The sequence below is a fragment of the Pseudopipra pipra genome, chromosome 11 (genome assembly GCF_036250125.1).
Source record: "Pseudopipra pipra isolate bDixPip1 chromosome 11, bDixPip1.hap1, whole genome shotgun sequence".
Lineage (NCBI taxonomy): Eukaryota > Metazoa > Chordata > Aves > Passeriformes > Pipridae > Pseudopipra > Pseudopipra pipra.
The window spans coordinates 7,441,167-7,468,812 of NC_087559.1; the positions used below are offsets into that span (position 1 = coordinate 7,441,167).

The following is a 27,646-nucleotide window of genomic DNA, read 5'->3' on the forward strand; positions in this document are numbered from 1 at the left end:
TTGATCACAGAGATCTGAAATTACAGATGACACTGACACTCTGCTGAGCAGGCTTGCTGCTAAGCACCTTGAGAGATGGAAAATGCTTCCAACCAGACAAAACCTCCCAGGTTTTAGCTTTTGTTCTGAGCAGATGACCAGAGCCCAAGGGAGCACCTGTAAGTGGGCAAGCAGGACTGTTTGAGTGCACATCCACCCCATGAACCACAGGATCGACATTCCAGAGAGCACCTCCACCTGCCACCACTACATCTTCCAGACCTCAGCTCACTGCACCCAGATCAGGAGGGGTGAGAGGGACCATAATTCCCAAACCTGACCCTCTTATGCTGTTACTTGAAACGGTTTTTGGACACTTGCTAACTTTAACGCACTTTGCTGCAGTGTTCCTGGTACAAACAGCTCCCTCGGACGAGGATGCTGGCCCTGAGACTCACACTCCAAGCCACTCATAAATCCTCTTCTTATTATTTCCCCAGTGTACACAGTGTGCTTTTCTTTATTATTATCAAAATCAGTCATCCTGCAGGCCTGCCTACTGTTGAGTAAGGAAGCAAAGGGGTCTTGCATCCAAAAGTCACTGTTCCTTCCAGAAGCCAATGTACTTGTTCATAAAGTACCACACTGCATCATATCCCAGCACCTGGCTCCACTGCCTACAATGGTATTCATAAGAAAATCTCTCCTGAGAGGGGAAGGAAAAGGCCTGTAAAACATAACTCAGAGCACAGTGCATTAATGGCTTAAGCAACAGCTTAGAATAACACTGGCTATCCTGAGAGCATGAAAAATAACTCTATTAATATTTAAAGAGAAGGACAGAAATACTGGTTTCAGGTCTTAGTCACATGTTGCTCCTTGCCACAACCACTTTATTCCACATCTCTTCCTCCCGGGCACACCCTACATCTCCTTCCTTGCAGAGAAAAGGCAACAGGCTGACTTATTTTTGTGCAGAATTTGATTTCAATGTCATCATTGCAAAGAGGGTTGGAAGGACCCTCAGAGCAGAGGCCAGGCAGCTCTTTCTCTTCTGGCAGCTGTTTGTCTAACTTCTGACCCTCAGTGACTGCAACGCTACAATTTCCCAGGGCAAATCTCTCCCAGTGCTTCTCCACCCCCTCCTTAAAATTATATATCCCTTAATACCGTGTCTTTTTCCAACCACCACAGAGAACTGCCCATTCCCTTCCTCTCTGCAGCAGAACTAAAAAATTACCTCATCTCCTTCCAGTTACCTCTTTTTTTCACAGTAAATAGCCTGAGCCCCACAACCTTGTTCTCCACAGCCTCTATTCTCAGTTAATTTTTACTGTACCTTTCTTGACTCTGTTTCCCCAACTATCTCTTGCTTTGGGCAGGAAGCCCAAAATGTGATGCTTTGCCAAGGCCTAACCAGCACAGAGCAAAGCAGGAAGGATTGCCTCACCTCCCATCACACAGCCCTCCCAGTGTGCTGTAGCCCCACACCTATCTGTCTGCTTTGCAGAAGAATATTTGTTATTTCCAGTCTATGAGATACCCTGTCCTCACCAAATCTTTTCCTCAGAACTCCCCTCCCTGGGGAGTCCCACCACAGGGAACTCGTGAAGCTCTTCCTACACCTTCCCAAAGGATGCTTAGGCAATATCAGATACCTCCAGATATATTTCTCAGCATCACACTCATCCTTTAAGTTACCTTAAGGAGCAGCCTAGCTCTTTCCAATCACTACATAAAGAATCAGACTGCACAGCACAATTTAATTATCCTAAAAAAAAAACAACCAACAAAACTCTTGACCTTCTATCTGACTAGTCTCACTGGCTTGCCTTGTGCACGTTTTCAGTCCTGCCTCATAGATCTTCACAGGAGTCGTGCTGCAGAGAAAGCAACAGCAAGGACCAAGTAGGTCTCACTTACTTGAGACATCACCTGCTCAGCTCACACCTGCCCCAGCCACTTGGTCAAAATTGCTGCTCCCTCCCTCTTCATCCCTTAAAACCAATGGCTGAATGTGACTCTGCAGCTGTGACTAATGTGAGTCTCTCAAACTTTCAGCTGGGTTGACCCGAGCTCACCTGCACTGACCCCAGGCATGCTGGGCTTGGTGATTAAGTCCATACTCACAAATCCCAAGTATGTCTGGGTTCTTCCTCAGCCCATCAATCACTGCTCCTTCCCTCAGCCCTGTCTGGTCTCACTGAGAGTCTGTGTACAGCACTGGCAACTTTGGGGTTGTGTAAAATCTGAGCAATATTCAGATTTGCAGGTAAAATACCTTCACTCCCTTCTGTCTACTTAACAATTTAGCAGGCAGTTATCCTCTTTAAACACAGTTGGGCAGTAGACTAAGATGGATACTGTTCCTGTTCTTCAAATAATTAAGTTACTCCTGGAAAGCAGAAAAGTAGTATACTAATATTATAGGCATTTCTTTCATCAGCTGCACGGTCATCCTTTAACTGTGACTGTGGCTATCATGTACAGTGGTGTTGGAGTTCTGTGGTGGGCTCATTAATTTGCACTTTAAGTCTGCTGCAAAGTCTCATGACCAGTCTGAAAAAAACAACACTTAATTCTTTCATAGATGCTGACTCTGAATTACAGATCACTCTGGGAAAAAAGCTTATGAAAATGAGAAGTGACAAAGAGTATACACATATGAGTAATAAATTCAACAACAATATAAAAGGACTAGCTCTCTACCAAGGAGAACATAAAATACTGACACCCCTGCCTAAAATGAAATTAAGCCAAAGAAGGTTTAAGCAGCATTACAAAAACATCACTCTAATGTTAATGACCAAAGCTGAACCTGGTTTCAGCTACCCTTCAGGTTTTTAGCATATAGCAATTCTTGACTCTAGCCCAAATATACCTGCCAAACCTTCCTGGATGCATTTACAACAACTCAGATGGTGGTTGGGCAACAAAATATCTGATTTGCACATGCAAATTCTCATGAAAATCATAAACAGACAATTAGCTCAGACAATTTTTCAGTGTGTGCTCAGAAGCTGTTTGACAATTTAATCATTTTAAGTGTGAAGCAGCCTTTTTGTTACTGCAAAACTGTAGCCTGTCACGTGGTTATAAATGAAACACATACAAATTGGAATCTGAGGAGTATGAACCATCAAAGCCAAAGGCCTGGATGGATTTAAATCAGAGCAACGCTGGCATGAATCAATTGTGGTAAACAAGAGTCTTCAAGTAATTTAAAGGATGAATCTCTGTGTGTGTGCATTTGGTTATACATATCATCATATTAAACATGACAGGTATAGAATCATAGAATGAATCACGGACTGGTTTGGTTTGACAGGGACCTTAAAAATCCAAACTCTCTGCCATGGGCAGGGATGCCACCCACTAATACATGCTTATACGATAATTAGGCATAGCTGGCCATCCAGGAGGATCCTGTGGAGGAAGGATGCAGGTGCCATTTCATGCAGTGGTTCTGGAGCAGACTGTACTCATCCTTGCCTGTGTGATGCTTCCCACGCCCATAAAAGCTGTCTCTCCCAGCACCTGTGGATGCAGCCAGTGTTGCCTCCCATGGCAGTGAGGAAAGGGATCCTTCTTGGGGTCTCTGATACAGAGGATCTTAAGCAGATGTTGGATTGCTCTCCCCATGTCCCTGGGTCACTCCCTTGATCATTCCTCTGCCTTGCATCTGCAGCTCACTTCTTCTGTCTCATACAGCTGCCAAGTATCTTTAAAGAATTATCTCATCAGTTAGGGGACAAAAAAAAAAGGATTAAAGAGTATCAGCTGTGACATTTAAAAACTGAAATTCACCTTGTAGCTGCAAATCCAGATAGTTAACAAACCCATTTTCTCCTCTTCTGTCATGCAAGCATTTTTAAATTCAGGAATACCAGCTTTAATAAAAAGCACGTTCCATATGAAAGAAAAAAAAAAGTCGTTTTATTTGTAATATAACAATTTGATCGTCTACTCAAATATTTGCATAGTTTTAATTTTGTAGAAACCTAAAACTGAGACTGAGATCAAAGAGACTGATTTCACCAGAGAGGATAGGTTTTAGAGAGCTCTGCAAAGTTCTACTGTCGCCTGAAGATGTTTTAATGCAGGAAAGACCAACATATTTCCACCCTGCCAGTTTCAGTTAAGACTAATAATAACACTTCTAAATGGCCCACTGGTTCTTACCTGAACTGTGATTTTAAAACCCAGTTTGGAGGCCACATCTTATTGTTCATACTGGGAAATTTGGGGTAGGGTTAGAAATGTTTCTATGAGATAGGTCACTTCCAGTGGGTGACACCAGACCTCACATTCTGCAAATACTTCACCTCAAGAAAGAAAGAGTGGGGAATAAAGAAAAATCTCCAGTCCTACGTTTATTTCAGCCAGTCACATAGCATTATATTATTTTCTTAAATTTTCTTTTAACTGTTTCTTATTAGAGTTTGCTGGGTCCTCAGTGTAAGGGTTGTCAGTGATAAAATTCAGTCATATTCTGCAGTATATGATTTGAAATATACACAGGCTTAAATGAGACTTTGTAGACAGTGATAATAAGGAGTGTCAACATGATGATGTTTGGGGAATTGGCACTGTGACTAAAATCAGTAGCGTGGAAATCAAACACAAGTCAGACTCTGCGCTCATTTTTACATTCATTAAGTGCTGGAAGGTGATGGGATAAATGGGCCATTACTCATAAGGCACAAGATTTCAGCCCTCTGAAATAACCCCAGCACTGCAAAATTAGATGTCACTGACCCAGTGGTGAGTGATGGTCTCCTCCAGAGCCCGGTTTGCTCATCAGTCGTCTCTTCTGTAGATCCGTCTCCTTCTCCCCAGGTGTCATCTCAAGCAGGTTGGCAGTTCCTGTTGCCATTAGGGTAAAATGCTGCTCCATCAACTCTGGTCCCCATTTGGGGCTTACAGAGCTGCTGTTGGACCTGAGCTTCCTCTGGGAAGGTCAGGATGGATGTGCCACCTGGGGCACAGGGTTTGGAGGAGGTGGTATGAATAAACAAAGAGCAAAGGTTGCCTCTTCCACAGAGCTTACAGCAAGTAATAACACAACACAGTTATTTAGCAATCTTGTCATTGCAGGCAAAGTCACAGCTGAGTCCTGACGGTGCTTTGATTTTAAAGCTCAATCCTTGTAAACAGGTTGGCTGAACTAAGGATATAGATAAAGGCAGTGGGAGTCTTTTCCTCTGCAAAGAGCAGAAAACAATTTGTCTTGAAAAAATTAATCACAAAAACATGCCTCTATTTAAACAATTCTTTCCAAAATTCTGAAAGGGGTTTCATTTCCCCCGGAACTCAACATGAAATCAGACATTACATTTGGGTTAACAAGCACCAGAAGTAAAACCAATTAAAATTTTACTGTCAGTGAGGACAGCACCAACAGGGTATAACAGCCTTCCAGATTTTCATTGATATGGTGATGAAACACAGATATTTATGAGCTGAATGCTGCCTCCAACATCATTCAGAAAGAGCCCTTTCTGTGTTCCAACCAACCTGTCAGGATTACAAGAGAGGAGACTTGCAATAGATAAGCTCTTCACCCCAGCTTGCCCTGCAAGTACTTTACCACCATGTATCTCTTCTTCATCAGTGTTAGGCAAAGGCAAATGAAAATGTGAGACAGGATAATGCTGCTCAATAAATAAAGAATAAAAAATCTGGAGATAACCTGGAGTGATGAATCAAACTATTGCACAGAAATATACAAAAGAATCACATGGTCCTTATTTATATCATAGCATTGAGGCTGGTGCATTATTAAAAGGAAAAACCTTGAGCTCCTGATGGAGGAACAGAAGATCCCCTCATTCACAGCCAAGGCACAAGAAGGAACTGCTTGCCAGCATTTCACAAAGTCTGTGACCCAGCCAAGAACTGAGCCCAGATTTCTCAGTGGCAGTCCAGCATCATGAACATATCCTTCCTATCAAAGGAAGGCTGGAAGAAATGCCCTGGCAGTGCAAATCAATACAGGAAAATTAAATCTACCTAATTATGAAAATATTCCTGTGTCTGTGAAATATATTACTACAGGTCAAAAGGAATTTGTCTCATCTCATAAATGTCACACATGCCTCACACTGCTCTGTGCTACCTCAGCAGTGTGTTGGAACGTGGAGAGAAATATGGCAATCATGGCACAGCACCAAGCAGTGACTCCAGGACATCCTCCATAGGGCAAACAGGGTTTGCCCACAGGTCCACCTCAGTGTCCTCTTTTCACACTGCACAGCTCAGAAACTCTTCACTTCAAACATCCTTTTCTCCAGTTCTCAGTCTGTGTCACATATTGGTAGTTACAAACCTTTTAGGAAAATTATTCACTTAGTATCTATCATGATACAATCTACAGTGTCCTCAGAAGGCCGTGGAAGAATACAGCAGACAGAAACTGGAACTGAGCCAGTTATTAAGTTTGAAGCAACATGATAATTAAGAAAAAACCCTCCAAACCCTTAGGAGGAATGGAAGAAAACCACTCCTCCCATGTGCTGGGACTGTTCAATATCCAAATCTGAAACAGGTACAAGTGCTGTGTTCTTGCCTAGGATGGCACAGGACTCAGCTTTTGCTTCCTGCCCAGGTCATTCCCTTCTCTATATGGAAGAAGGAGGTGTAACCACTAGAAAATATAAGCAAGAAACTTCACCCTAAACTAAGGGAGGGAGGTTCCAGCTTGACTTAAAAGGGAAGAACAGAAGGTTACTTGCGATCCTGATCAAAAAAATCTTTTACAATCATGGTACTGCTTTGCCCATTTATCAGTTTGCAGTTTTGTTCTACTTTCATAAATCAGAATTTGCTATCAAACATTATTTTATGTATCTATGTGGGCGACACATGAACCTGAAGACTGAAGTGTGTCACACAGTCATACCTCACCTGCAGGGTGGCTGCTCAGCTTAACACCTCCCCAGCCCACATCACCCCAGAGGTGCCAGACAGCAACAGCATGAGTCTCCCTGCAAGATTCACAGGCAAGGTAAAGAGTGTAGCACTTGGGAGAAGGAGTTTTCTGTTGATCAGCAGTGAGAAGGAAACTCATTTGATGTACTACAGGAAAGCAGGGAGTGCACCTGTAAAGCCAGGGAGTTTGTCACAGTTGCTTAAACAAACACAGAACAGAAAACAGATGATTTGCTTTTAATTCTACTGTAAGGGAGCACCATCTGTGCACTCACTGAAAAAACACACTAAAACACTTAATAATTATGGAGACTACTGAAATTAAACTGTGCAGTATGATGTCAGAACAGGTAACAAGGAAAAAATATTTTCAATTATCGTTCCCTTAACCTGAATTGATACATAAAATCTAGGGCCAAGGTTCCCAAGGTGTGACCATGAGATTACACACAGGACTTCTGCAGTGCCAATCTTACTTCAGGGAGCACCTCCTCAGGTACTGCTTTGACAGCTGAGCCATGAAAAGCTGGCAAGGCAGAGAGGCACTTACCATGAAAAGCCCATGCAGATGAGGAAACGATGGCAGAGAGTTTTGCAGAGCAAACCTGTGGCAGGTGGGATGCAGACAGTATTGTGCCACCTGCCAGACCATGGGCATCCTGCACCATCCCTGCCTGCATCCCTCTTTTACCTGTTGGGATGAGCAGCAGTGAGTGAGGAACAGCTGGAGAATGATGTCTTTCTTGTGAGGGACTCCAGACAGGGCTTCTTAAGTAGTTGCTTAAACTCACTTCTACCTTTTCTAACTCTCACAGTGTGCACAGAGTGAGGTGCTTTTGGCACATGCAGAGAGTTTGGCATGGGATAATTTGCTACACCTGGAAATGTCAGTGTTTACCTCTTGATGGTGCTGATTTCACATTGTTCCCTGGCACTGCAGACAGTGGGTAATATAATAGCTCAAAACACCAAGAAGCACTGAAAGAAAGTCTATTAAAAGCAAGGGAAGACTCCTAAGCGAGTTACAAAGCTGCAGTCACCGCAGAGCCCATGAAGGACAGACAGTGAAGTTCATTAAAGAGCTCTCAGCAAACATTCCTTGTGTCAATCCCACTCTGGAGTTATCCTTCAGCCTCCATCTATGCTGGCTGTACACCTGGTTCCTCTCAGATGTTTCAGAAACAAGCAGCTCTTGGGACAAGGCACTGCCTGCCTGCTCTGCCCAGGACATCAGCACCCTCAAGGATGTGAACCCGGCTGGGGTAGAGCTAATTTAGAAGCATTTGATTTTCTCTAACCTGCCTCACAAGCAGCAGCAGCCGATTCCAGCAGCTGAGTTCAGGCTATCACAGCATTTTTCTGAGAAAACAGCATTGGATCTGGGCTGCATCAGGGAAAGACACATTTGTTCTTTTTGTACTCTCCATCCAGGAGGAAGACAGTCCCCTCTGGGCCAGGCTTCCAGTGTGATCACTCCAAATATACATACGTGGGGAGGAATGGCTGGACACAGTCCTGCTTTTACCCACCATCGGTCATTTGCCATCAATCCTCGCTGCTAGAGAAGGTCAGGCTTCCTCCTGTCTCACCCCTGAGCTTCTGCATTAAGCCCTATGCAAAGAGTACCCTGGTACCTGCCTTTAATTATCAAGGTGGTTGACGTTCCCCAGATAAACACAGATTCTGTTCACGTGGAATTATCCTCCACAGCTTACCTTTGGTTGTGACAGGAACAAAAGGACTGAAATGAGTCTGAGAGCTGTGCACATTCAATATAAGGCTGAGCATTTAAACTATTCCATATTCCTTTCCTGGTTTTGGTTTATTTGTTCAGTTTGTTTATTGTTTGTTTGTTTTGTAGGGTTTTTGTGGGTTTGGGGTTTTTTTTCTCTTTCATATTCTTATACCACAGACAGCATGTGCATTGGGGATGGGGACATAAACTGTGGCAGTAGGTGAACAGGCAAGGGAATGGGGACTGAGGCATTTACCACATTTCAGATATTACAGGAAAAAAACATGCAAAACTGTGAGTTTCTCAAATCTTTACAACCTCACAGCTGCTGCCAAGCACAGGCGCTTGATCCCAGCAGGGGCAACAGCTCACCCCAGAGCAGAGGTGGGTGGCAAGCAAACCTGCACCCTCAGCATCGCACTGTCTCACTGCTGCAACACAGGCTCCTTCCACACAATTTAAAATACTGTTAAAATGCCATTCTTACCTTACAGTACACATAAATATGCACTAATCTAAGCATAGGAACACCTTTGACTCTCTCTGATATAGCTATAACTGATGGCACAGCAAATGGGGACCGCTGCTCCTCATACCAAATAGCTTTTCCCTGTATTCAACTTCATTACAAGTAGGTTCTTATATGCTAAATTTATGCAAACAAATGCTATTTCGGCAAATTCTTTTGTCAGCATTTTTATGACAACAGATACATAGAGAATGCAATGACTCCAGCCCACTGAAGTCAAAAAGCCAGCATTTCTGAGAAAATTAGAAAGATTTAGGGAAAAAATATTCTGATCTGGAATAACTGTCAGTATCTTCATAAAATTATTCATCAGTTCCTTCACTGGTGAAATATATTGCAAAGGAAGGAAAAGAAAACACGATGAAGTAGAAGCAGATAAGTTTCTTAACGACCACCCCCTGCAGACATCCCCTCAAAGCTTTCTTGCCATCCATTCTCACCACACCAAAGTAGGCAGGGACAACAGGGCTGGTTTCAGGCAAAAGCTCGTTGTGATCGTCAGCAGTGAAGCTCTTTGGAAGCTTTCCAAGGCCCTGATTCACCATCACACACACATCTGTAGCACATTAAGCTGTGCATTTGTTATCTTGGAGCTTGGAGAATAATGTTTCCTATCTGACTAAATAAAATCACATTACTGCTTCAGAAGTCCTCCCTGCAAGGGCTCAACACCCAGGCACACCATGTTAGTGGCTCCTCAAACCAGTGCCTTGCAAGAGCACAATCCCTTTGGCCAAGCCTCAAAAGACCAAACTGCCTGCAAAGTGCAACCTGTTGCATCTGGGATCTGATCAGTGCAGGGATATCTGTGGATGGCTTGAGAGCAGGACATCTTTCCCCTGCAGTGGCATTTCCCAGCACCAGCCACAACCGGTGGCTTTCTGAAGTGGTTTCTAAACTGCAGCTGCAGGGAGACTTGCAGCCTTCCAGGGCTCTGTCCCCAGTTCTCATGAGAGTGCAAAGCAGTTTGTTGCATAGATAAGGCCAGATATCTGGGTTTTGGTTTCCTTGATTGTTTTTTTTTTTTCCTCCGACTATGCCGTGAGCTATTGATCTGTGTAATGCAGATTACAGACTCTGCGCACATGTAAAAACAGCTCCTTGCTTGGTCAAAAAATCAGAACCACAAGGTTGCCCCAGGTCATGTACAAAAAGGCAACATCTTTCCTTAAAAAAATATTTTAAAAGTAATTGAAGTAGTGCCTTTCATCAACCTGGTGATGCTGCAAGAGCTGTTCAAACTGAGAGATGTGTTATCAAAAATACATCCGGGAAACTCCCATTCAAAATAAGCTTGATTGCCAAGGTGACCCAGCTGCAACAAAGCACAGTGAAACACAAACCCAGAGAAGGAAATAACAGTTTTGCCTCTACTCCGTTTTCCTGACATGTGTGCCTGAAAGGCCACCTTCCAAGCTAAAACCAGGACAAACTGCCAATTAAACATGGGCTTTTAGATCTTCATATTCCATCTGAATAATGCAATATAGAAATGAGATTCAATGCTTACAATTTTACCTTTATTGGTATGAAGCATTAAAAACAAATATCTAAACCAGATTCAGAACAGGTCCAAAAGTTTACAGTGATTGCAACAAAGACCTGATGGATCTCAACAGATACACTTGGCAAGCGTGTTATTAAAAAATTCACATAGAGTAGACAATTTTACTCACTTTGCCCATTGCCCATCTCTAAGTGTTTAGACCAGGAATGCTCTTTATTGACTCTTTCTGGGAGGTATGTATAGACTTGACCTTGACTAGATGTTGTCGTTTTCATCCATGCACAGGCTGAGCTGCTCACACACTATTATAAATGTGTATACAGTAAATATGTCAAAAAAAAGTATACATATTATGGTTTCTTAAACACACATATATATATAAATAACACCCTGAACTTCCTAGAACAAGCTTACACCAGTACATGCCTCCCCACTGGCCTCTGCACCACTAAAACTGCACAAGTAAGATGTTGTACACTTAATAAACGTGGTTACACTACTGCAAGGAAAACAGCAATGCATGCAAAAACGGACACAAATCTATTTTCAGCCCACCAGAATAAACAAAAAGATATATGAAGAAGATAGACAGAGTGATTTTGATATTACCATGCCTGGGAAAGCAGGGAGATAATGAACTGTCACAGCGAATAACAGTTTGGCACCAGTGATGCGGCTCTGAACGGTTGCAGTTACCAAATAATAATGTTTACTTCAGCATTTCTGTCGAGATCAACTTGATGCCTTGGGCAGTTTGGAGGAGAATGACTTAGTCAACAAGCAAAATCCAAATTCAACTGGAGGAAACTAATTAAACTGAGCATAAAAGTGTTCCAAAGCATTAAATAATGTCTGAAAAGACACCTAAGTACAACTGAACTGACAGGATTTTGGAAAAGTCTCTATTTCTCTGATTTTAAAACATTGTGGTCTTAGGCTGTCCAAGAAATATGTTTTATAGTTAATCTCTTGCAATAAAGCCATCACATCCACTGGAGGAGAGCAGCAACAATACCTTCTGAATAATCCTTTTATGTCATTCCTCTGATATAATGATGCTACGCTTCTATTGACCAGTACATGTGACTGTAAAGGATGAAAAGTCACTTTAAAGACATCTTCAAGAATATTTTAATTGGTTTTCATTTTACAGAGTTTTGAGACTGGAACCATTTTATTCTTTGAGATGCACAAGGATCCTGACAGCAGCCTGGCTGAGTCACCCTTTGGCTCTGCAGGGGTGAACACGACCCTGAACAGTGGCTGTTGCTCATCCTAAATCGCTGCTTCATACAGGCATCATCCTGGCAGGTTCCATCTGGGCACCAGAAGGATCCTCACACCAAAAAGGATCAGGTTTGGACCCCTAACTGGGCAAAAATTCTTCCAAGTTAGACACTGGCAAGTATAGCAGCGACAGATAAATGCAAGCATGCTATTATCTTCTTTTTAACTGAGTCCCTGTGGCTCTGTAAGATGAGGCAGATACTCACAAATGATACAAATCTTAAGCATCCAGATACGCAGAAATGGCATTTAGTTTCTCCAAAGTATACTGGATAAGAAGCCAGTTGTACTTAACCTCTGTTACAGTCTATTCTTCCTGAAATTTCTCATCCTTTACAGATAACACACTCCAAGTGATGTGAGAGGAGGAGATCAGCTAAATTTAAGCAGCAAGGAAAAGGCATGGATGGTCTCAGGGAGCATCATCCTGCCTGTGCACCCAGGAGCCACAGCAGAGCTGGGATGCTCACAACACTGCACACAATTACCTCGACCGAGTTTTATCCCAGAAAAACCTTGGAAAACAATGACTCTGATAAGGAGCATTTTGCCCTTGTCAGAAAACAGCAGTATTTCTGCAGCAGCCCATTTAAAGGGCAGTGGTTGAATCTGGGTCAGGCGGCAGAGCCACGGGTTTGGCCGGCGCCCGCCACCAGGTGTCACCAACTTCTTGATCAATGCAGATCTGATCTCAAAATGCGCCTTTATCAGTTTTATTTATTACTCAAGGGGACGGTTTTCACAAGTACCACCAATATAAGCAGAAAAGATGGGCACTTTCCCCTCCAAAACCGTGTGCTGTTTGTCTCCGTTCCTGTGCAGGTGCCTGTGGGTAACTCCCTTGTGTTTCCAGTCATTTCAACAGCCTGCCACCTTACAGAAAAAGAATCCAACCTGACTGTGAGGTTTAACTCCCATTACGATGAAGGATGGGGGGTTTGAGGGTGCCATGTGCTATCTCTGAAAAAAGCAGACCCAAGCCTGCCACAGCCTCCGGGGAAACTGAGTATTCCAACCTTTGCTTTACTATCAAAAAACAACCCACTGTGCAGTTATGGTCTAGATTTCCAGAAGGGAAATGGTTTGGGTAAATCCCACAACCCCAGCTCAAGGGCAGTTACCCCCTAGATGCATAAAACAAGGTATAAGACATGAAAGTTAAAGAGTACCTTGGAAACAGGTAAGTGATAACTGTAAAGAGCATAGTTACCTCTCCTGGGGTCTCAGCAAATGGTGCTGAAACAGAGGTTTCCTACGTCAACCCAAAAGCTGGGAGCAACATGTTGAAAGAAAACTAGCTCAGATGGGGAAAATCATCTTTTCAGTCTCATATCTTCATGTACATGCACGGCATTTCACAATCAGCACAATGTAAGAACTAGAGAGAAAACACGAGTTACTAATACTTCTGTATCAGTTACAAAAATATTGGAAAAAAAAAGTTATTGCAGGAGATAATCTACCCCAGGCTCCCAGTGCAATGCCATATGTAGAGCAGGAATATACACAAGCAGCATCCAGCACTAGCTCTGGTAATGCTGCCACCATATTCAGTGCCTACAGAGATTGCCACACTTTGAAGATGATCAATGAGGAAATATTCTTGCAGCATCTGGACACTGCCTCAGCATGTGAAAGACACTCCCGGAGGGACTCAGAACTCTCTGTTTATTCTGATTTGAGCTGCCATGGATACAAATGCCTTTAACTGGGAACAGATCTTCCTTACTGGTCGATAAGCCCCAGGTCCTTTGGTTGAAGCAAACCCATACTGGGTGAAAAAATTTAACAGCAGCCTGAAATCTTCAGTCATATAAAAATCAGGACTTTCTGTTCCTCTTCTCTCTCCCTCTGATTATCCACTCCAATTTCAGAGCCTTGTCAAACACCTCAGAACTCAAAGCATCCATCTGGCAGGTCCTCATGTCATCATATTCTTTCAGATTGTCAGTATAATGTCCACTGAAGGCCATCACTGCAGACACTATACAACAGGTTCAAGGTAGATGTTGTCCACATCTTCATATAAGACAGTCACTGGAATCTTTTTTTTTTTTTCTTTTTTTGTAGATTAGGTCATGCAAATACTAAACCTGAGAGACAGACACAAGACCAGAAATGTTTTACTTTGTTTTCAAGGCATCACTTTATATGGCACCCATTCCAGGAATATTTTCACTTTGGATAGCCACCAAAGCCCCGTGTCATCTACATCAAGCTTAAGCTAAGATATTCATACCAAGGCTTCAAGAAATCCTTCAGGTTTTTCAATTGTATTTAAAAACCAGGAAATTTTCAATTCAAAGGCTGTAAGTAAAAATCCCTCCGATCTGTATTGATTTCAATGATGCTATGTAGAATTTGCAGCCCAAATTTCCCTAATAGCAATGAAAAATCTCAAGGGTATTGTATAAGGTGTCAAAAAAAACTTGTAATCTGAGACAGTGGAGATTTTCACAGTCTGAAGAGCAGAGTTGATAACTGCAGTTTTAGGACAGGCGTATTAGCTGAATTGTTCTGGTGAGATCTTGGATAGTGAGTGACCTTGGTGAGTTCAGTTCATTTATCACCAGGAGTCACAAGTCTTCACCCTCTCTCTGGTTCTCTGCAGAGCCACACAGATGCTGTATTCTGCACAAGGATCCTGCTGTGAAAAATGCAAAACACCATGGAAATGCACAGTGAGTGAGGCAGAAACATCCCAGGTTTGGTCCTGCTCCCACAAGTGGATCAGGGCATAAGCTTCCCCACAAGTCCAGGATAAGGCCCTTTGCATGAAGAGCCCTCAGAAATGGCTGAGCCATTTTCTCAGGGAAGGTATCTCCTCCTCTGACAGGGCCTGGCTCAAGTAAGCAGAGAGGGCTTGTGCTCTGCTTTGATTTTGCATCTTGTTATCCCACTCTTCACAGTGAGCAGATGTGAGGAAGCTTTTCACTTTTTGGAGCATTGCTGTATCCAGACTGGGTAGAAAACACTGCTCGACACCAGACAACTGCCCAAGTACATCAAAGTGCTATATCCTCTTATCCCTTAACCAACTGGTAATCTAAAGGTAATCCCAAAGCTCCTCCTCTATTGAATTGTTGTTTTTCTTGCTGTATGATGAAATGTAGCTAATGTTCACAGCATCAGTAGGGGCAGAAGGTCGTTCCACTGTTAAATCAATGATGGGAACTTGGGAACCCTGGATTAAATTCCCAGCTCAGACACCCATTCCCTGCATAAGCAAACTCCAGCTTTTCCTGCCCCTTGCTTTCATGCATGAAACAGAGGTGGTGACTGTTTCTATAAAAGCAGGGAGGATGTTTGGCAGCAGTTACAACAAGCCACATTTCAATACAGCAAAGGGTGAAGTGAATGCCTAACCCATACTGAAGGGGTTTAATTGTCTTTTTATCAATGGTGAGGCACTGCAAGTCAAGAGCTGTGACAATATACCCTAAATCATACAGGATTACCACATTGTGTCAAACAAACATATAATTAAGCAGCTTTAATATGTTAACAGTTTGGAATCAGATTAGTGTTGTATTAGGCTAATAGAGTTGGTCCCCATTAATCCAGATCAATTGCTCAACTCTGTTTATTTAGATTTATTTTTTTTTCAGAAATTTAAAAACATAAATCTAATTCTCAGCAGAACGTGCACATGCTGTAGGGCAGGATGAATTCATCAAGATATCTGAGCACGTGGATAAACCAAGTGCAGCTTAACTGGTTCAACTGCACAATGCAGAACTAAACACTCTAATCCCTCGTGATGAGATTTTTGTACCAGAAGAAGAGATGATGTATCTGTGCAGAGAGGTGCTGAGGCATCTCTCCACGTGTGCAAATGGCACTGAGTCCTGTGTGGCTTCACACCCCCTCAGGACCAGTATTAGAGCCCAGCACCACCTCATGTTGCAGACACAGTCCACAGAGGGAATGCTGCTTCTGTAAGCAATGCAGGGATACAAGGCACAGATGCCCGTAGAACCTGCTGCCCGGCTTCCCCGTGCTGTCCAAGCTTTAAATACGGGGCTTTAGGGATCACACACGTCATGAGAGCAATGCTGCAGTGTCTGCACATGTCCATCAGGGATGATCCTAAATGCAGAGCTCACACTACAGCAGCCTTTGAGTGCCAGCAAGGGTCTTTATTTCCCACCCATAGGTTGCTCTTAAGGATGACTACATGGAAGCATCCAACTGAAAAAGAGCATGAACTGTGGGGCATGGAGAGCAGCCAAGGGCCAATCCATACTGCTAATGACCTGTACAGCACTGATGAGATTTAATCCAGCCTTGTTTAACACAGCCCACTCTGGGCACATCCAAACACAAACTGCAGCAGAGTGACACCTTGCCACATTAAGGTTTGGTTCACATTTCAAACTCAGAGGTGACACTTCAAAGTCAGATTCCTACAGCCACACACACACATGCTCTATACTTAATTTCTGTATGTGTGTATGCATGTGTATGAGTAAATATATACATTTCATCCCTAAATATACCTTTTTTAATATTTAATCTATCACAGAATGGCTTGGGTTGGAAGGGACCTTAAAGATCTTCTAGTTCCAACCCCCCTTCCATGGGCAGGGATGTCACCCACTGATGTATACACAGATGTATTCTATATTGTAGCAAGGCAATGTCAAGATTTTACTTCTTAACTTAATCTGGCTAAGTTAAAATCATACGTTATAGATGCAATTTCTTTTAAGTCAATTGTATACTGCTTTATACTCGCAAAACACGAAGCAAATTTAGATAAAATCAATGTATACTTGTCTTAAGCTGATCAATTGTCACATTTTTCTGCATCCCTGCAAACAATTCATTTTAACGGTCAATTTAGGCTGATAAACAAGGCAATTTCTAAGAAGACAATTCCTGTTACTGTCTACAATCAAGGCAGCACTCAGCCAGAAAGAGAGAGATTTGATTTACATTGCATGAGTACTAGTGAGTCACCCAAGCACCCACAAAACAGACTACTACACATGTAGAAGCTGAGTGCTGAAGCATTAATTCATCATACTCATTCCAAGACAAATCCTGTGGTGCTTAGGGCAGGATGCTGCAGTCACCTGACAAGTGGACCCTGAGCTTTCATTCATGGCAAGATGTTATTCTCAGTACAGAGTACCAGCCCCAAGTTACAAAGCATAAATCCTAGTACACAGTGTTTATGCTACTGGGGACAAAATGTTTGCTTAGAAATATTGCTGGAAAAATGTCAAGCAATGAGTTATCTGTGATGGACTGACATGGAGACGATGGGGTTTGCGCTGAGAGTAAAATGGTAAAAAACAGAATGTAAATAGGTTTGGATGGCACCGTTCCTCCTGAAGTCTGAAGATCAGCACACAACACTGAGAAACCACTTGCATCTGTTCTGTTTACCATGGCATCATAAGCAGCAGTCAGATATTTTTCTTTGCTATCAAGCAGTTGTTGATGTGTAGCTCAATAAGACAAAAATGTTTTATGGCAAAGACATTGCCAAGCATCCTTGCACCACCAGAACACAACACTGTCTTGGAGCAATAGGGTGTAACACTTCACATTTAGTGATATTTACAACATGCAGTAGTAAATGACACATAAAACTATGGCCACAGACACTTACCTTCAAGGGCAGCTTCAGAAACATGTGAAGCTCTACCCATCACCTTCTGATGGCCAGGCATGTTTTCTCATTACTAGTAGCTACAACACTAGTACTGCAACACTTACCCCTGAGGGACATGTTCCTCTCCATGTGGGAATGAACCTTTGGTAGGGTACACTCACTCATCTCTTCCCTATAGCTGATACAGAGGTGCTTGTTCCTTTTGGAGGGACACAGGACCCAAGAGGTTGCACTGTGTGAACCCATACTCTCCAAAATCTGGCATCTCTCCCAAGACCACTCGGTGAATCATATTTCTTCCCAAAATCTGCCAGCCTGACCTGTGCCCCTCCTCACCTTTCCATTTGCAATCAGGCACCTGCACAGAGCCAAGGCTGCAGAGCTGTTGGCTCCTCAGTTTTGGCTTTGCCTTCCAAAGGCCTCAACATTTCTTTTGTTTTCAGAAGATAAAGCCACATGTCCCACTGGGACTGTGACAGTGGTGCCATCAGACATGTCATTCTGAAGGCTCCTGGCTTCTGCTAAAAGGGGTAGCAGTGAGAGATATTCCTGAGAGTGCCCCCAAACGCTATTGGGACAGCAGAAGATCCATCTTCCCCTCCCATCAGTAAGAGAGCAGATGACTGAGCCTCAAGAGGAATTGCCATTGATTCCCAAAATATGCTACAGGTCTATACCAGTCCTTCCCTTTTCTATTAAAATTGAAATAATATAGTAAACGATGCAGCTGGAAAGGAATTTCCCAAAGAACTATTATTGCGCATGTGTGTTTTTCCCTTAAAGCTTTGATTTGTCACACATAATTGTAGACAGGAAGGATGACATGTTCTGTACAGAAATTTATTACATTGTCAAAATCCTTGCTCTGAAGTTTTCAAAATGAACAGTTTTGGTTGAAAAATACTGTGTTACAAAATTTATACACACATAAAAAAGACAGTATAACGCATCAAAATCAAAATACTTCAGTTGACCAGATCTGAGTTTTGGGGTGTTGGTATCTTTTTCAAGGCAAACAGACTTTCAAGATTTCAACATTTCTTCCTGACTCAAAACAGACAAAATTTTGGCAGCCTTGCCTTTTTTCAGTGAGACATGAAGGCTGTTTCACACGTGGCTTTGCCAAGCATCACTGAGGAAAAAATTACCCTCATGTGTAGAGAGAGGGCAGATTTTTCTCCTCCCATGCCCTGCACTCTGCAACAGCCTCGAGAGCACAGTGGTGGCCACAGAAGGAAATGCCCAGCTGTGGTGAGCAGGGCATCCCAAGGGAAATCGCAATCACTGTGTTCTCCTGGCTCTCACAGGGCTGGAAGCAACTATGAGGGTCACCAAGCCTCGTGCTGCTGAGGAAGCACAGTGTCATCACTCTCATTAATTCCTTAGTTTTCTCACAAAACTACTTTTGTTTCTTTTCTTCCCACCACGTTGGCAGAGGAGCCTTGTCCCCCCAAAGGCAGTTCTCTAACCTACATGGTGCCTACAGCCACACCAGCTTGGTTCATTAGTTCAAAGAGCTGTTCTATTCATGTGTTTAAGGAGCAAGGTTATTTTTAAGTGTGCCCATTACACCCGAAAAAGGCAAGCCCTCTTTTGTCTCCCTCTTGTACAGCAGTTTCTCATCACACCAGTGTTTTTCCGCACCTTTCCCTGCTATCAGAAAAAAATTTTAAATCAAGCACCAGGCAAGACAGCTCTCACTGGCCACCTCTTTTGCTCTTTTTTCAATGTGTGGCCCAACCATAAATGTGTAATTTCACAAATAATGCCTAACCTCCACAAATGCAGAATATTTCACAGCCTTTTCAGTGTGACTGCTAACAGATTTACCACCTCCATCTATTACTCAGTCTTACACTTACTATTACACTTAAGATTAATCCAATTTGTCATACGTTGAGAAGAAGACCATGTTGAGGCTGAGTTTTTCCCAGAAATTAAACTTCCAGCAGCATGCAAAAGAAAGCAAGGTACAAGTACATCTGATAAGGACCCTGCTATCTGCTCCAGAGAGCCAGGCATGGGCATCCACCACATTCCAGCATCCATATGGCTCAATGCCCAAGGGGAGACCAAAAGCCCTTACAAAGGCACCACAAATCTCATTTGGTCTTCATGCTCAGCCTGGCAAACATGGGTTTGTTTTCCTCATGAGCTTTTCCTTCTGCACTTGAAACATGCAGGAAATGCTGCAGTGCCTCTGCAACCAGGATGCTCCTTACACCAGAATCATGAAACCCACAGCCAGGATCATTGTATCCCACAAAGAGGTAGAGGTTGTGGCCACCAGTCCAACCTCCCCTCTTCGGCACTTATGTGTATTGTTTCAGGTTAATGAGCCTTTAAATCATTGCTTTCAAGAGTCTGCAGCTTTCAAAAAATAAGATGGGATCTTATTTTTGGTTTTATATTTTGGGAAGGAGAAGGAGGAAGGCTCTGATATTGCCAAAATAAAAAAAAAAATTAAAAAAAGGTCCAACAAAGTAAAAAAAAAAAAAATTGCATATCAATATCAGTAGCTTGATCCAGCATTTAGTGACAACATTCAGGTGAGAATAATAATAAAGTACGAAGTGTCACAGGCCCAAAACTAGTGTTTTTTAGGTAAAAAGCATTTACAAAGAGAAATCGGCATCACAATTTCATTCATGCTCAAATGTGAGGAAATGAGTTGGCACAATTGACAACTCCATCTTTTTGACATATTTGTAATTTGCTTTAAAAAAGTAATGCAAACACGAAGTAAAAATGTTCAACATAGAGGATAAAGAAACACACGGTCAATGTCTCCCACTCCCCGCAGCTGGAGGTGACACATTCCCTCAAACACGGTATTTATCTTGGCACTTCTAAATTATTCAGTGTTATTACTATTTTTTTCCTAAAGACATGCCAAGGTATTACTTTCCAAATTACTGGCCTCTATTCTTAGTTACCTGTAATTTCCATCACCCATGCAAGTCAGGGCAGTCATGTGGAACTAAAGGCTGAAGCGTGAGGGACTGGTTGCTCATGAACCCCATGGCCTTGAGGGTGCCATGGCTCCAGGAATCCTCCAAGAACACACCATGAGAGCTGCTGCCCATATGAAAGGAGTTGATATCAGAGAGAGGGGAAGGAAAGCCAAGTCACGGGGCTGCCACTTCTCAGGGACTGCCCAGGAGAAGAGGTGAGTGAGGGGTTCTGGACATTGACTGACCAATATCCACACTTTCTCACCACCCCAACGAGCAGGTTGTATGAGGAATTCACCACCTTGCACATGGCTAAGGCCTCTGCAGAACACATTGCTTAAACAAGTGACAATCATTTGGCACTTGCAAGAAATTTGGCCAAGCCCCGTTAGAAGATGCTGTTTGGAATCATGTTGATGCGTCATCCCCTTGCCATGGTATTTTTAGAGATATGTGATTTCTAGCCCTTTCCAGGGTAGAAAAAAATCCCACTTTGGCCATGATGGGCACATGTCAAGGAAAAGCAGCCATGTAGGCACCATTGTATTATGAATATGTAGCAAGTGCTGGCTTACTTTTGCTGCAAAACAGAGGGAGCAGACACACAGAACATTTGGATCCAGATCTTCTTCCTTCAGGTACCGACTTCAAACACTTTGCAACAGCTAAAGCAGCACAAGGACTCCACATTCAGTTCTGAACTTCTCCCTAACCTTTGTGGTGGCATTAGCATAAGGCAAGGAGACATATTTTGACTCCCATCTGTGCAAATCCTCCCCGCGCTGCAGAATCAACATTCTGTCAACCAATTATTTTATGCTGTATCACAGCACCGGGGTAGGGGGGAGAGATGAGGGGGAATCATCACACCTACAATCAAAAGAGCAAGGTTTTGCAACATAGCATGTACTAAAGATGTCTGTCTTAAGTCAAACTAGCAGCCATATTTTATTCAAGAAGCATGTAAACAAATCTGGCACATTCCTTATAAAAAAAATTGTGTACCTAGCATGTTCATCACATTTCAGATATTCCATTCCTCCCTCCCCACTGAGCTCCATGGAGACAAGTCAATCACAGTTAACCATCTGGTAATCCTTAGCCCAGGCTGTGCAGCTGCTACCTACCATTTTTAATCAGGGCTATGTCTTCCATTCATGCTAAATAGGAGGCATGAACAGCTGCTTGGCCAACACTTTCAAGCAAGCTCTCTCTCTCTCTCTTTAGTATTCCTGGCTTCTCTTCCTTTCAGCTTTACATTTTGCCCATGTTTTACGAGCATTCATTTAAAAAAAAAAGTAATAGTGAAACAAGAGGAAAACGCTTCTGATCATTAAATCTTTAGAGGGTGTATCTGCTCTAAACAAGGTCCTGGGGGACACAGAGTGCAATCACAGTCTCTGATTTTAGAAAGTAAAAATCAGCATGTCCATGGAAATACACTGTTTTGGGGTTTTTCTTACCTACAGAGCACTGCAGAAAGGTTCTGCTCAAACTCCATTGCACATTCCAGGTAAAGAAGTTTGAAGCATGTGACAGGTAAGATAAATTTAAATTAAGAATATAAGGATTAATCTTTAAAATGGGTGCAGTAATTCCCTATCTTACAGGAAAGGTTTCCTGTTGGCTTCCCTGTATCCCAGCACCCAAGCAGAAACCTCCCTGCCTCCTGAAGGTAAAGGAAAAGGGCACATGCCAAAAGCTTGTTATCCAAAATCACCACCCAATCAGGCTGTCTCACCTTCTTTGCTCAGACTCAGAGGAGATGCTCCTCTGTGAACCACGTCTTAAGCTTCTCCCATCATCCAAAACCCTTCAGGTTTATTTTTGTAGGAAATCCAACTGTTATGGCAACCAAATCTTTTCCAGAGATCTAAATAGTGTAGCATCAACACGACAGTATCCCAGCTCAACTGCTCCAGAAAGCAGCACGGATCCTGCCCAGGTGATGGGTACCAGCCCAGCTGCACGCTGGGCACACACACACAGTCCCTCCTTCTCTCCCTTGGATGCATCCAGAGCCATGGCTGCAAACATCTTACCACAATAATGTGAAAAAAAGATCAACTTTTATCCATTGCCAGTGACAGATTTGCTGCAAAGTCAGGGAGATGGTCATGGCAATCTGTGGTGATGCCACCTAGTAGGAATGACTCAGAGAGAATCAGAACCCAGCCCAGCAGGATTTCCACATATGGATTTTTCAGGTGCAGACACTTAGGTGTTAGTTGAGCCTATTTGTTTAGGCCAACTCCTCCAACATAGGTGCTTCTCTAAAACATGTCTTTGCATTTGTTTTTCCTGAAATCCTCCTTCAACCACAAGATGTGTTATCTATATTGGCCTTTTAAGGAGAGCGGAATCTTGGGGTATGGAAATCACCCATACACCATGCAACAACAACAGTCACAATTTATACTCCCAGAGCATTAGAGATAGTGTTGTAACACTGCAGAACATTGTTACTTGCTCAGCCTACCAACAGACAAAACCAACATGGTCATACTGAAAATAATAATAACAATACTAATAACAGACAAAATGCTATATCCGTTAGAAAACACTGTCTTTATTAATGACATGTCACTTGAGAGGTAAAACTCTTACGTGGGTTAATCAATTAGTTTGCCTTAACAGAAGATAAACAGAAGACATTTTCAGTACTGAACAGTGCATAATAGTTAATGCAATCATGCATCCCTTCGAGCCCACCGTGAATTCGGCATTTAACTTCCAAGAGTTTGCCACAAGTAAAAAAATAGAGAAATAAGTTAGATGACAGGATGGTGTTTCATCTTGCAGAGGGAAAATTCCTCCAAAACATAAACATGTCAGGGCAAATTTTAAGAGAAAATAAAAAAAGTCTAGAACTGTGGTAGAAGGACCCTGTGAAAAAATAGCTCTAGGATAATAAGTGCCATCAAATCGATAAGGTTCACTTCTCTTTATGGCCTTTATGCATTTATACACAGAAAATTACTGCAAACATTCTGCTTTAATGGCATTTTAGTATTTCATCGGGGATAAAAACAGTCTTTGCTATATCTAAATGTGCAGATTCACTTCAATTCTTACATCAATCAGACTAGATTGGAAGAATAAAATATGAACACTATGTTAGCCCTTTTGAGAAGACTTCTTTCAACCAAAAATATCCTCCTCATGAGTGATGGACCAATGTATGTACATCTCTAGGCAATGATCAGGCTGAGAGCAGGGAAAATGGGGCAAGAGAGGTGTGTAAAGAAGATAATTAGCCAGTGAAAAGCACGAGTATGGATGATTCCTTGACTGGAATAATAATGCATAATACAGCAGAACAGTATTCTGCCAAAACGACCAAACTAAACTGGAAACATGTGCTGTACATATTAAACTGGCCCTTGCTGCCTTCTGCTTGTAGGTCAGTATTTCCAGTCCACAAATTCTGTGTATGTTCTCTGATAACCTCTGATGCACTCCCCCCACTTGTGCATCCCTTCATAGAAGTGAATAAAATTTAAATTTAGGATAGAAAACACAGTAAAAGCCAATCACAAATTTGCATACACTGACAACAGGCACCAGCAAACTAGAGGAGCATTAGAAACCATGAGAGCCAACCCATTTTATGGTACTTGCTCTGATTGTGCCAGCTGCTCTACGGACAACACTGAGAACAACAACGCTTTTCCAGGAGTGATGATGCACAGAAACTCAGGCTCAGCATCTCTTACACAAACTACCACATGCCAAAAAAGTGCAGAAAACACCTCCTGTGACTGAAGAGAAGGTCAAAAGATGTCCTCAGTCACTATAATGCTACAAAGTTGTAAAAAGCCCAGCTTTGCAGTCAAATACTCTTACAAATTATCCTAAGCAGCAATGCCCGTGCTGTAGCCAGTGGTTGCTATTTCTGGCAGAAAAGCTGATTCTCTGATGACATTGCTGCTACAAAGGGACCATCTTTTCTGATGAGAAACCACTTCCCCGAGCCTTTGATTTCACTGTTACAAAAGGAGGCAACTTTATCCCTTCCCCAAGCCAAGGATGTCTCCTATATTTGGGAAAAGCTCATGGCTCTTAAACCCCTCCTCGATAGGCAAGTGAAACCAGTGAAGTACCATTAATCCTCACAGCAATTAATTCAGTATGGGGCAAGCCCTGGACAGACACACATCCACTACTGAAAACACTCAGAATGGCTTCATGCTTCCACACAGGCATAAAATGTGCAAATCTATCTCAGATTTTAAAAAGTCCAGTGTGCAAACAGGAGTCATGCTGGGATGCTGAGCACAAAATCCATGCAATGAAGGGCTTGGACTTAAAAATTGGAAGGGTTTGGATTTAATAATTCAATCACACGGGGGGGTTTTGTCATAAAATAACACCTTCTCTTTGGAAAAAATCCCATTTTTACAGAACACGTTCACAATAAAGAATGCATTCTTCCTTAGATTTACTCCTGAGTAAAAACCATCTTGGAATCTTTGCTGGTTGAGACAAAACCAAATCAAACTTGCCAGATGTGAACTATAGTAACAGTGGTGGTGATGATTTTGAGTTTGTTTCTTCCCCTCCCCACTAAGTATACTAGTTATGAAACAGAGACTGAAAGGCCTGAAAGTGAATTTCAGCATCTTCAAGTAAGAAAACAGAATGAACTAGAAATCTGGAAAAATAACTTGTGACTAATATGCAGATTTTATCAGCTTGTGGATCGGAAGCCACAGTTTGCTGGAAGTTGTCTCCTTTTTTTGCTAATTTGCCTCAGATGAAAAAGGCACTTGTGTTCTCTCTAAGTGAATGCTTTGCCTCAGTGCCTTTTGCATCATATGCTCAAGTTAGCAGTTACTATTGATAGAATGGGAAAGAATTACAATTCTTAAGATTTCATAAAAATTCTTCTTAAGCCTAAACACTGTAGAATTTAATTTATAATTCAGATATTTGCACTCAAACATCAGTCCTGGAACCTTTTGATGCAACATAGATGGAATTTAATTTAAATAAAGGCTGCAGTGGTGCGTGTGTTCCGGCTGTGGCCTCACCAGAGCCTGCATACAGGCATGAAAGCTGGTGATGACCATAAAACAGTGGAAGTGTTCAGGCTATTTTAGGCCAAATGTCCAGTGGGACACGTGAAAACTGCTAATTTGGAAGAAGATAGACATGTGACTTCAGAGAGAGAAGAGAAGTGTGCTCTGTGGTCGTTAGCTGAAACCCTGGGAGTATCTGTGTGAGGAGCAGAGAGAATTGGCTTAGCAAGAGGGCAGAGACTGGGGAAGCAACACCTCACAAGTGAAGGATGACCACACTCTTCATCTCAAGTATTTCTTGAACCCACTAGCTAAGGTATGGGGAGCTGAAATCATCAGTCATAGCCTACAAAAGGGGCAAAACCTGTATCACAGCATTATTCCTGCAGGACTCTCAACCACAGGTTTCTGCAAGGATCAAACCCTTGGTTTCCTCCAGCCTAAAGAAAACCCCAAACAGACACAAAAAACCCCAAGCCTGGAGAGCATCTCAGAGGGTCTGTGACAGCAGGGACAGATCCCTACCCCAGGTGTCAGTGCAGCACTGGGAGATTGGGGGAGAAAAAGTGCAGGAGACGGTGAATCTGGAACTAGCTCTGTTCCTGCCCTTCCTCCCCTCTGAGTCTGCAGCCACACCACAGGAGATGAGATGTACAACAGGGAAAGTGTAGATGGGACATTACACCGCCCATTTCTCTGTGTCTCTTTCTACTGCTCTGATCTTAGAATTTTTCCAGGCTTTTCAACCAGAAAATGCTAACTATGCCAAACTTTGATCCTATCAGTATAAACACAGAATATAACTGGTTTCCATGTTCTTAGGCATGCAATACACTAAAGGCACCACAACTGGGAAGCAGATGCATCTAGCCATAGGAATGCCTTTGTTACACTCCAGGACTGTAACTATGAATTAGACCTGGAAACAAAATATCCATATCCTAGGCTTTTTTCTAAAGCACCATGGTATGGATAGAGGCAGATACACGAGCTCACGCAATCTCTTAGACAAAGTGACTAAAGCTATCAAAACACGTATGACCGGGTAAGCAACGTGATACTGTCACTCAGTTAACACCACCACAAATGAGAATGTAACACAGAAAATGTATCCCTGAGGAGTGTGAACATAAGTTAACTCCTTGATGCTCTTCACAATCCATTATCAGCTACAGAAGGCAGGCCATAATATCCAAATCGCCAGCATCAAAGATAAAAGACACGATACGCATCCATAATCAATTTTAATTATAACAATCACCTTGCAAATGGATCAGGAGCTAATTGGATCAATAAGTGAATTCCCATCAAGTGCAATGAGCTGCACGTTCAGCAGGGTAAGTTATACCTTCCTATGGTTACTGAAAGAGTTTGTTCTCAGCATTATTAGGACAAGATCACTTTTAAATTGGCTGGAGCTGCAGATCCCAGCACTGCCAGCCCTTTGTGTCCCAAGGGCTCACTGCAAAGGGCAAGCTCTCAGAGTGGCTGCAGAGAGCCTACGTACCCACCGCAGCGGTCTTCATTATAATCGGTATTTGAAGCATAAAACATTCAACAACAGGATATTTTAACTCCTAAAACCAGTCAATTATGTTTGCTGAATTAGACTGTGTGACTGAGTTGGTAAGTGCAATGAAGGAATAAGAGTGAAACAAAAGCCCTGTTTAAAATAGGTCGCTCCTTTAGAAAATTTTGTAATTACACACTGCAAATACATTTGCATGTTCAATGAGTAGTACATGTTTCTTGCGATGAGAAAGCCTAAAAGAGCTTAATCAAAGCCTAGCTTATCAGCAAAGGCTAATTGGCTTCCATAGTGCATCATCCAGCAGAATCTAGCATTAGTGCAAGCTTCGCCAACCATTAGTTGGCAGAAAATCCCAATTTATTTTGATAACAGAGGTCTTACCTCCAGGGGTTTCCATGACCACATAATCAGGTGGTGCATCAGTGGCCCATCCCATGCCCTCCAGTCAGCATCACCCAGTTAATCAACTCGACAGCCAGGGAAGATGGGAACTGACCATGATGCAAAGTAATTTGGGAAGGAAGAAAGGTACAAGGGTGATACATAATGA

General features: G+C 42.5%; 1 protein-coding gene across 3 annotated transcripts in view; it reads right to left on the reverse strand.

The window, feature by feature from the left end:
- SYNPR (synaptoporin) overlaps positions 1–27,646 on the reverse strand; it is a 104,379-nt gene that overhangs the window by 59,303 nt on the left and 17,430 nt on the right. The window contains exon 1 of one of the 3 annotated variants that reach the window (XM_064667309.1): positions 27,478–27,531. The exons of the other annotated variants lie outside the window; for them this stretch is intronic. Coding sequence (XP_064523379.1) covers positions 27,478–27,516 — 39 coding nt within the window. The 5' untranslated portion in view covers positions 27,517–27,531. Of the gene's footprint in view, positions 1–27,477; positions 27,532–27,646 lie in introns of those variants that run through there. 3 annotated transcript variants of the gene reach the window in all.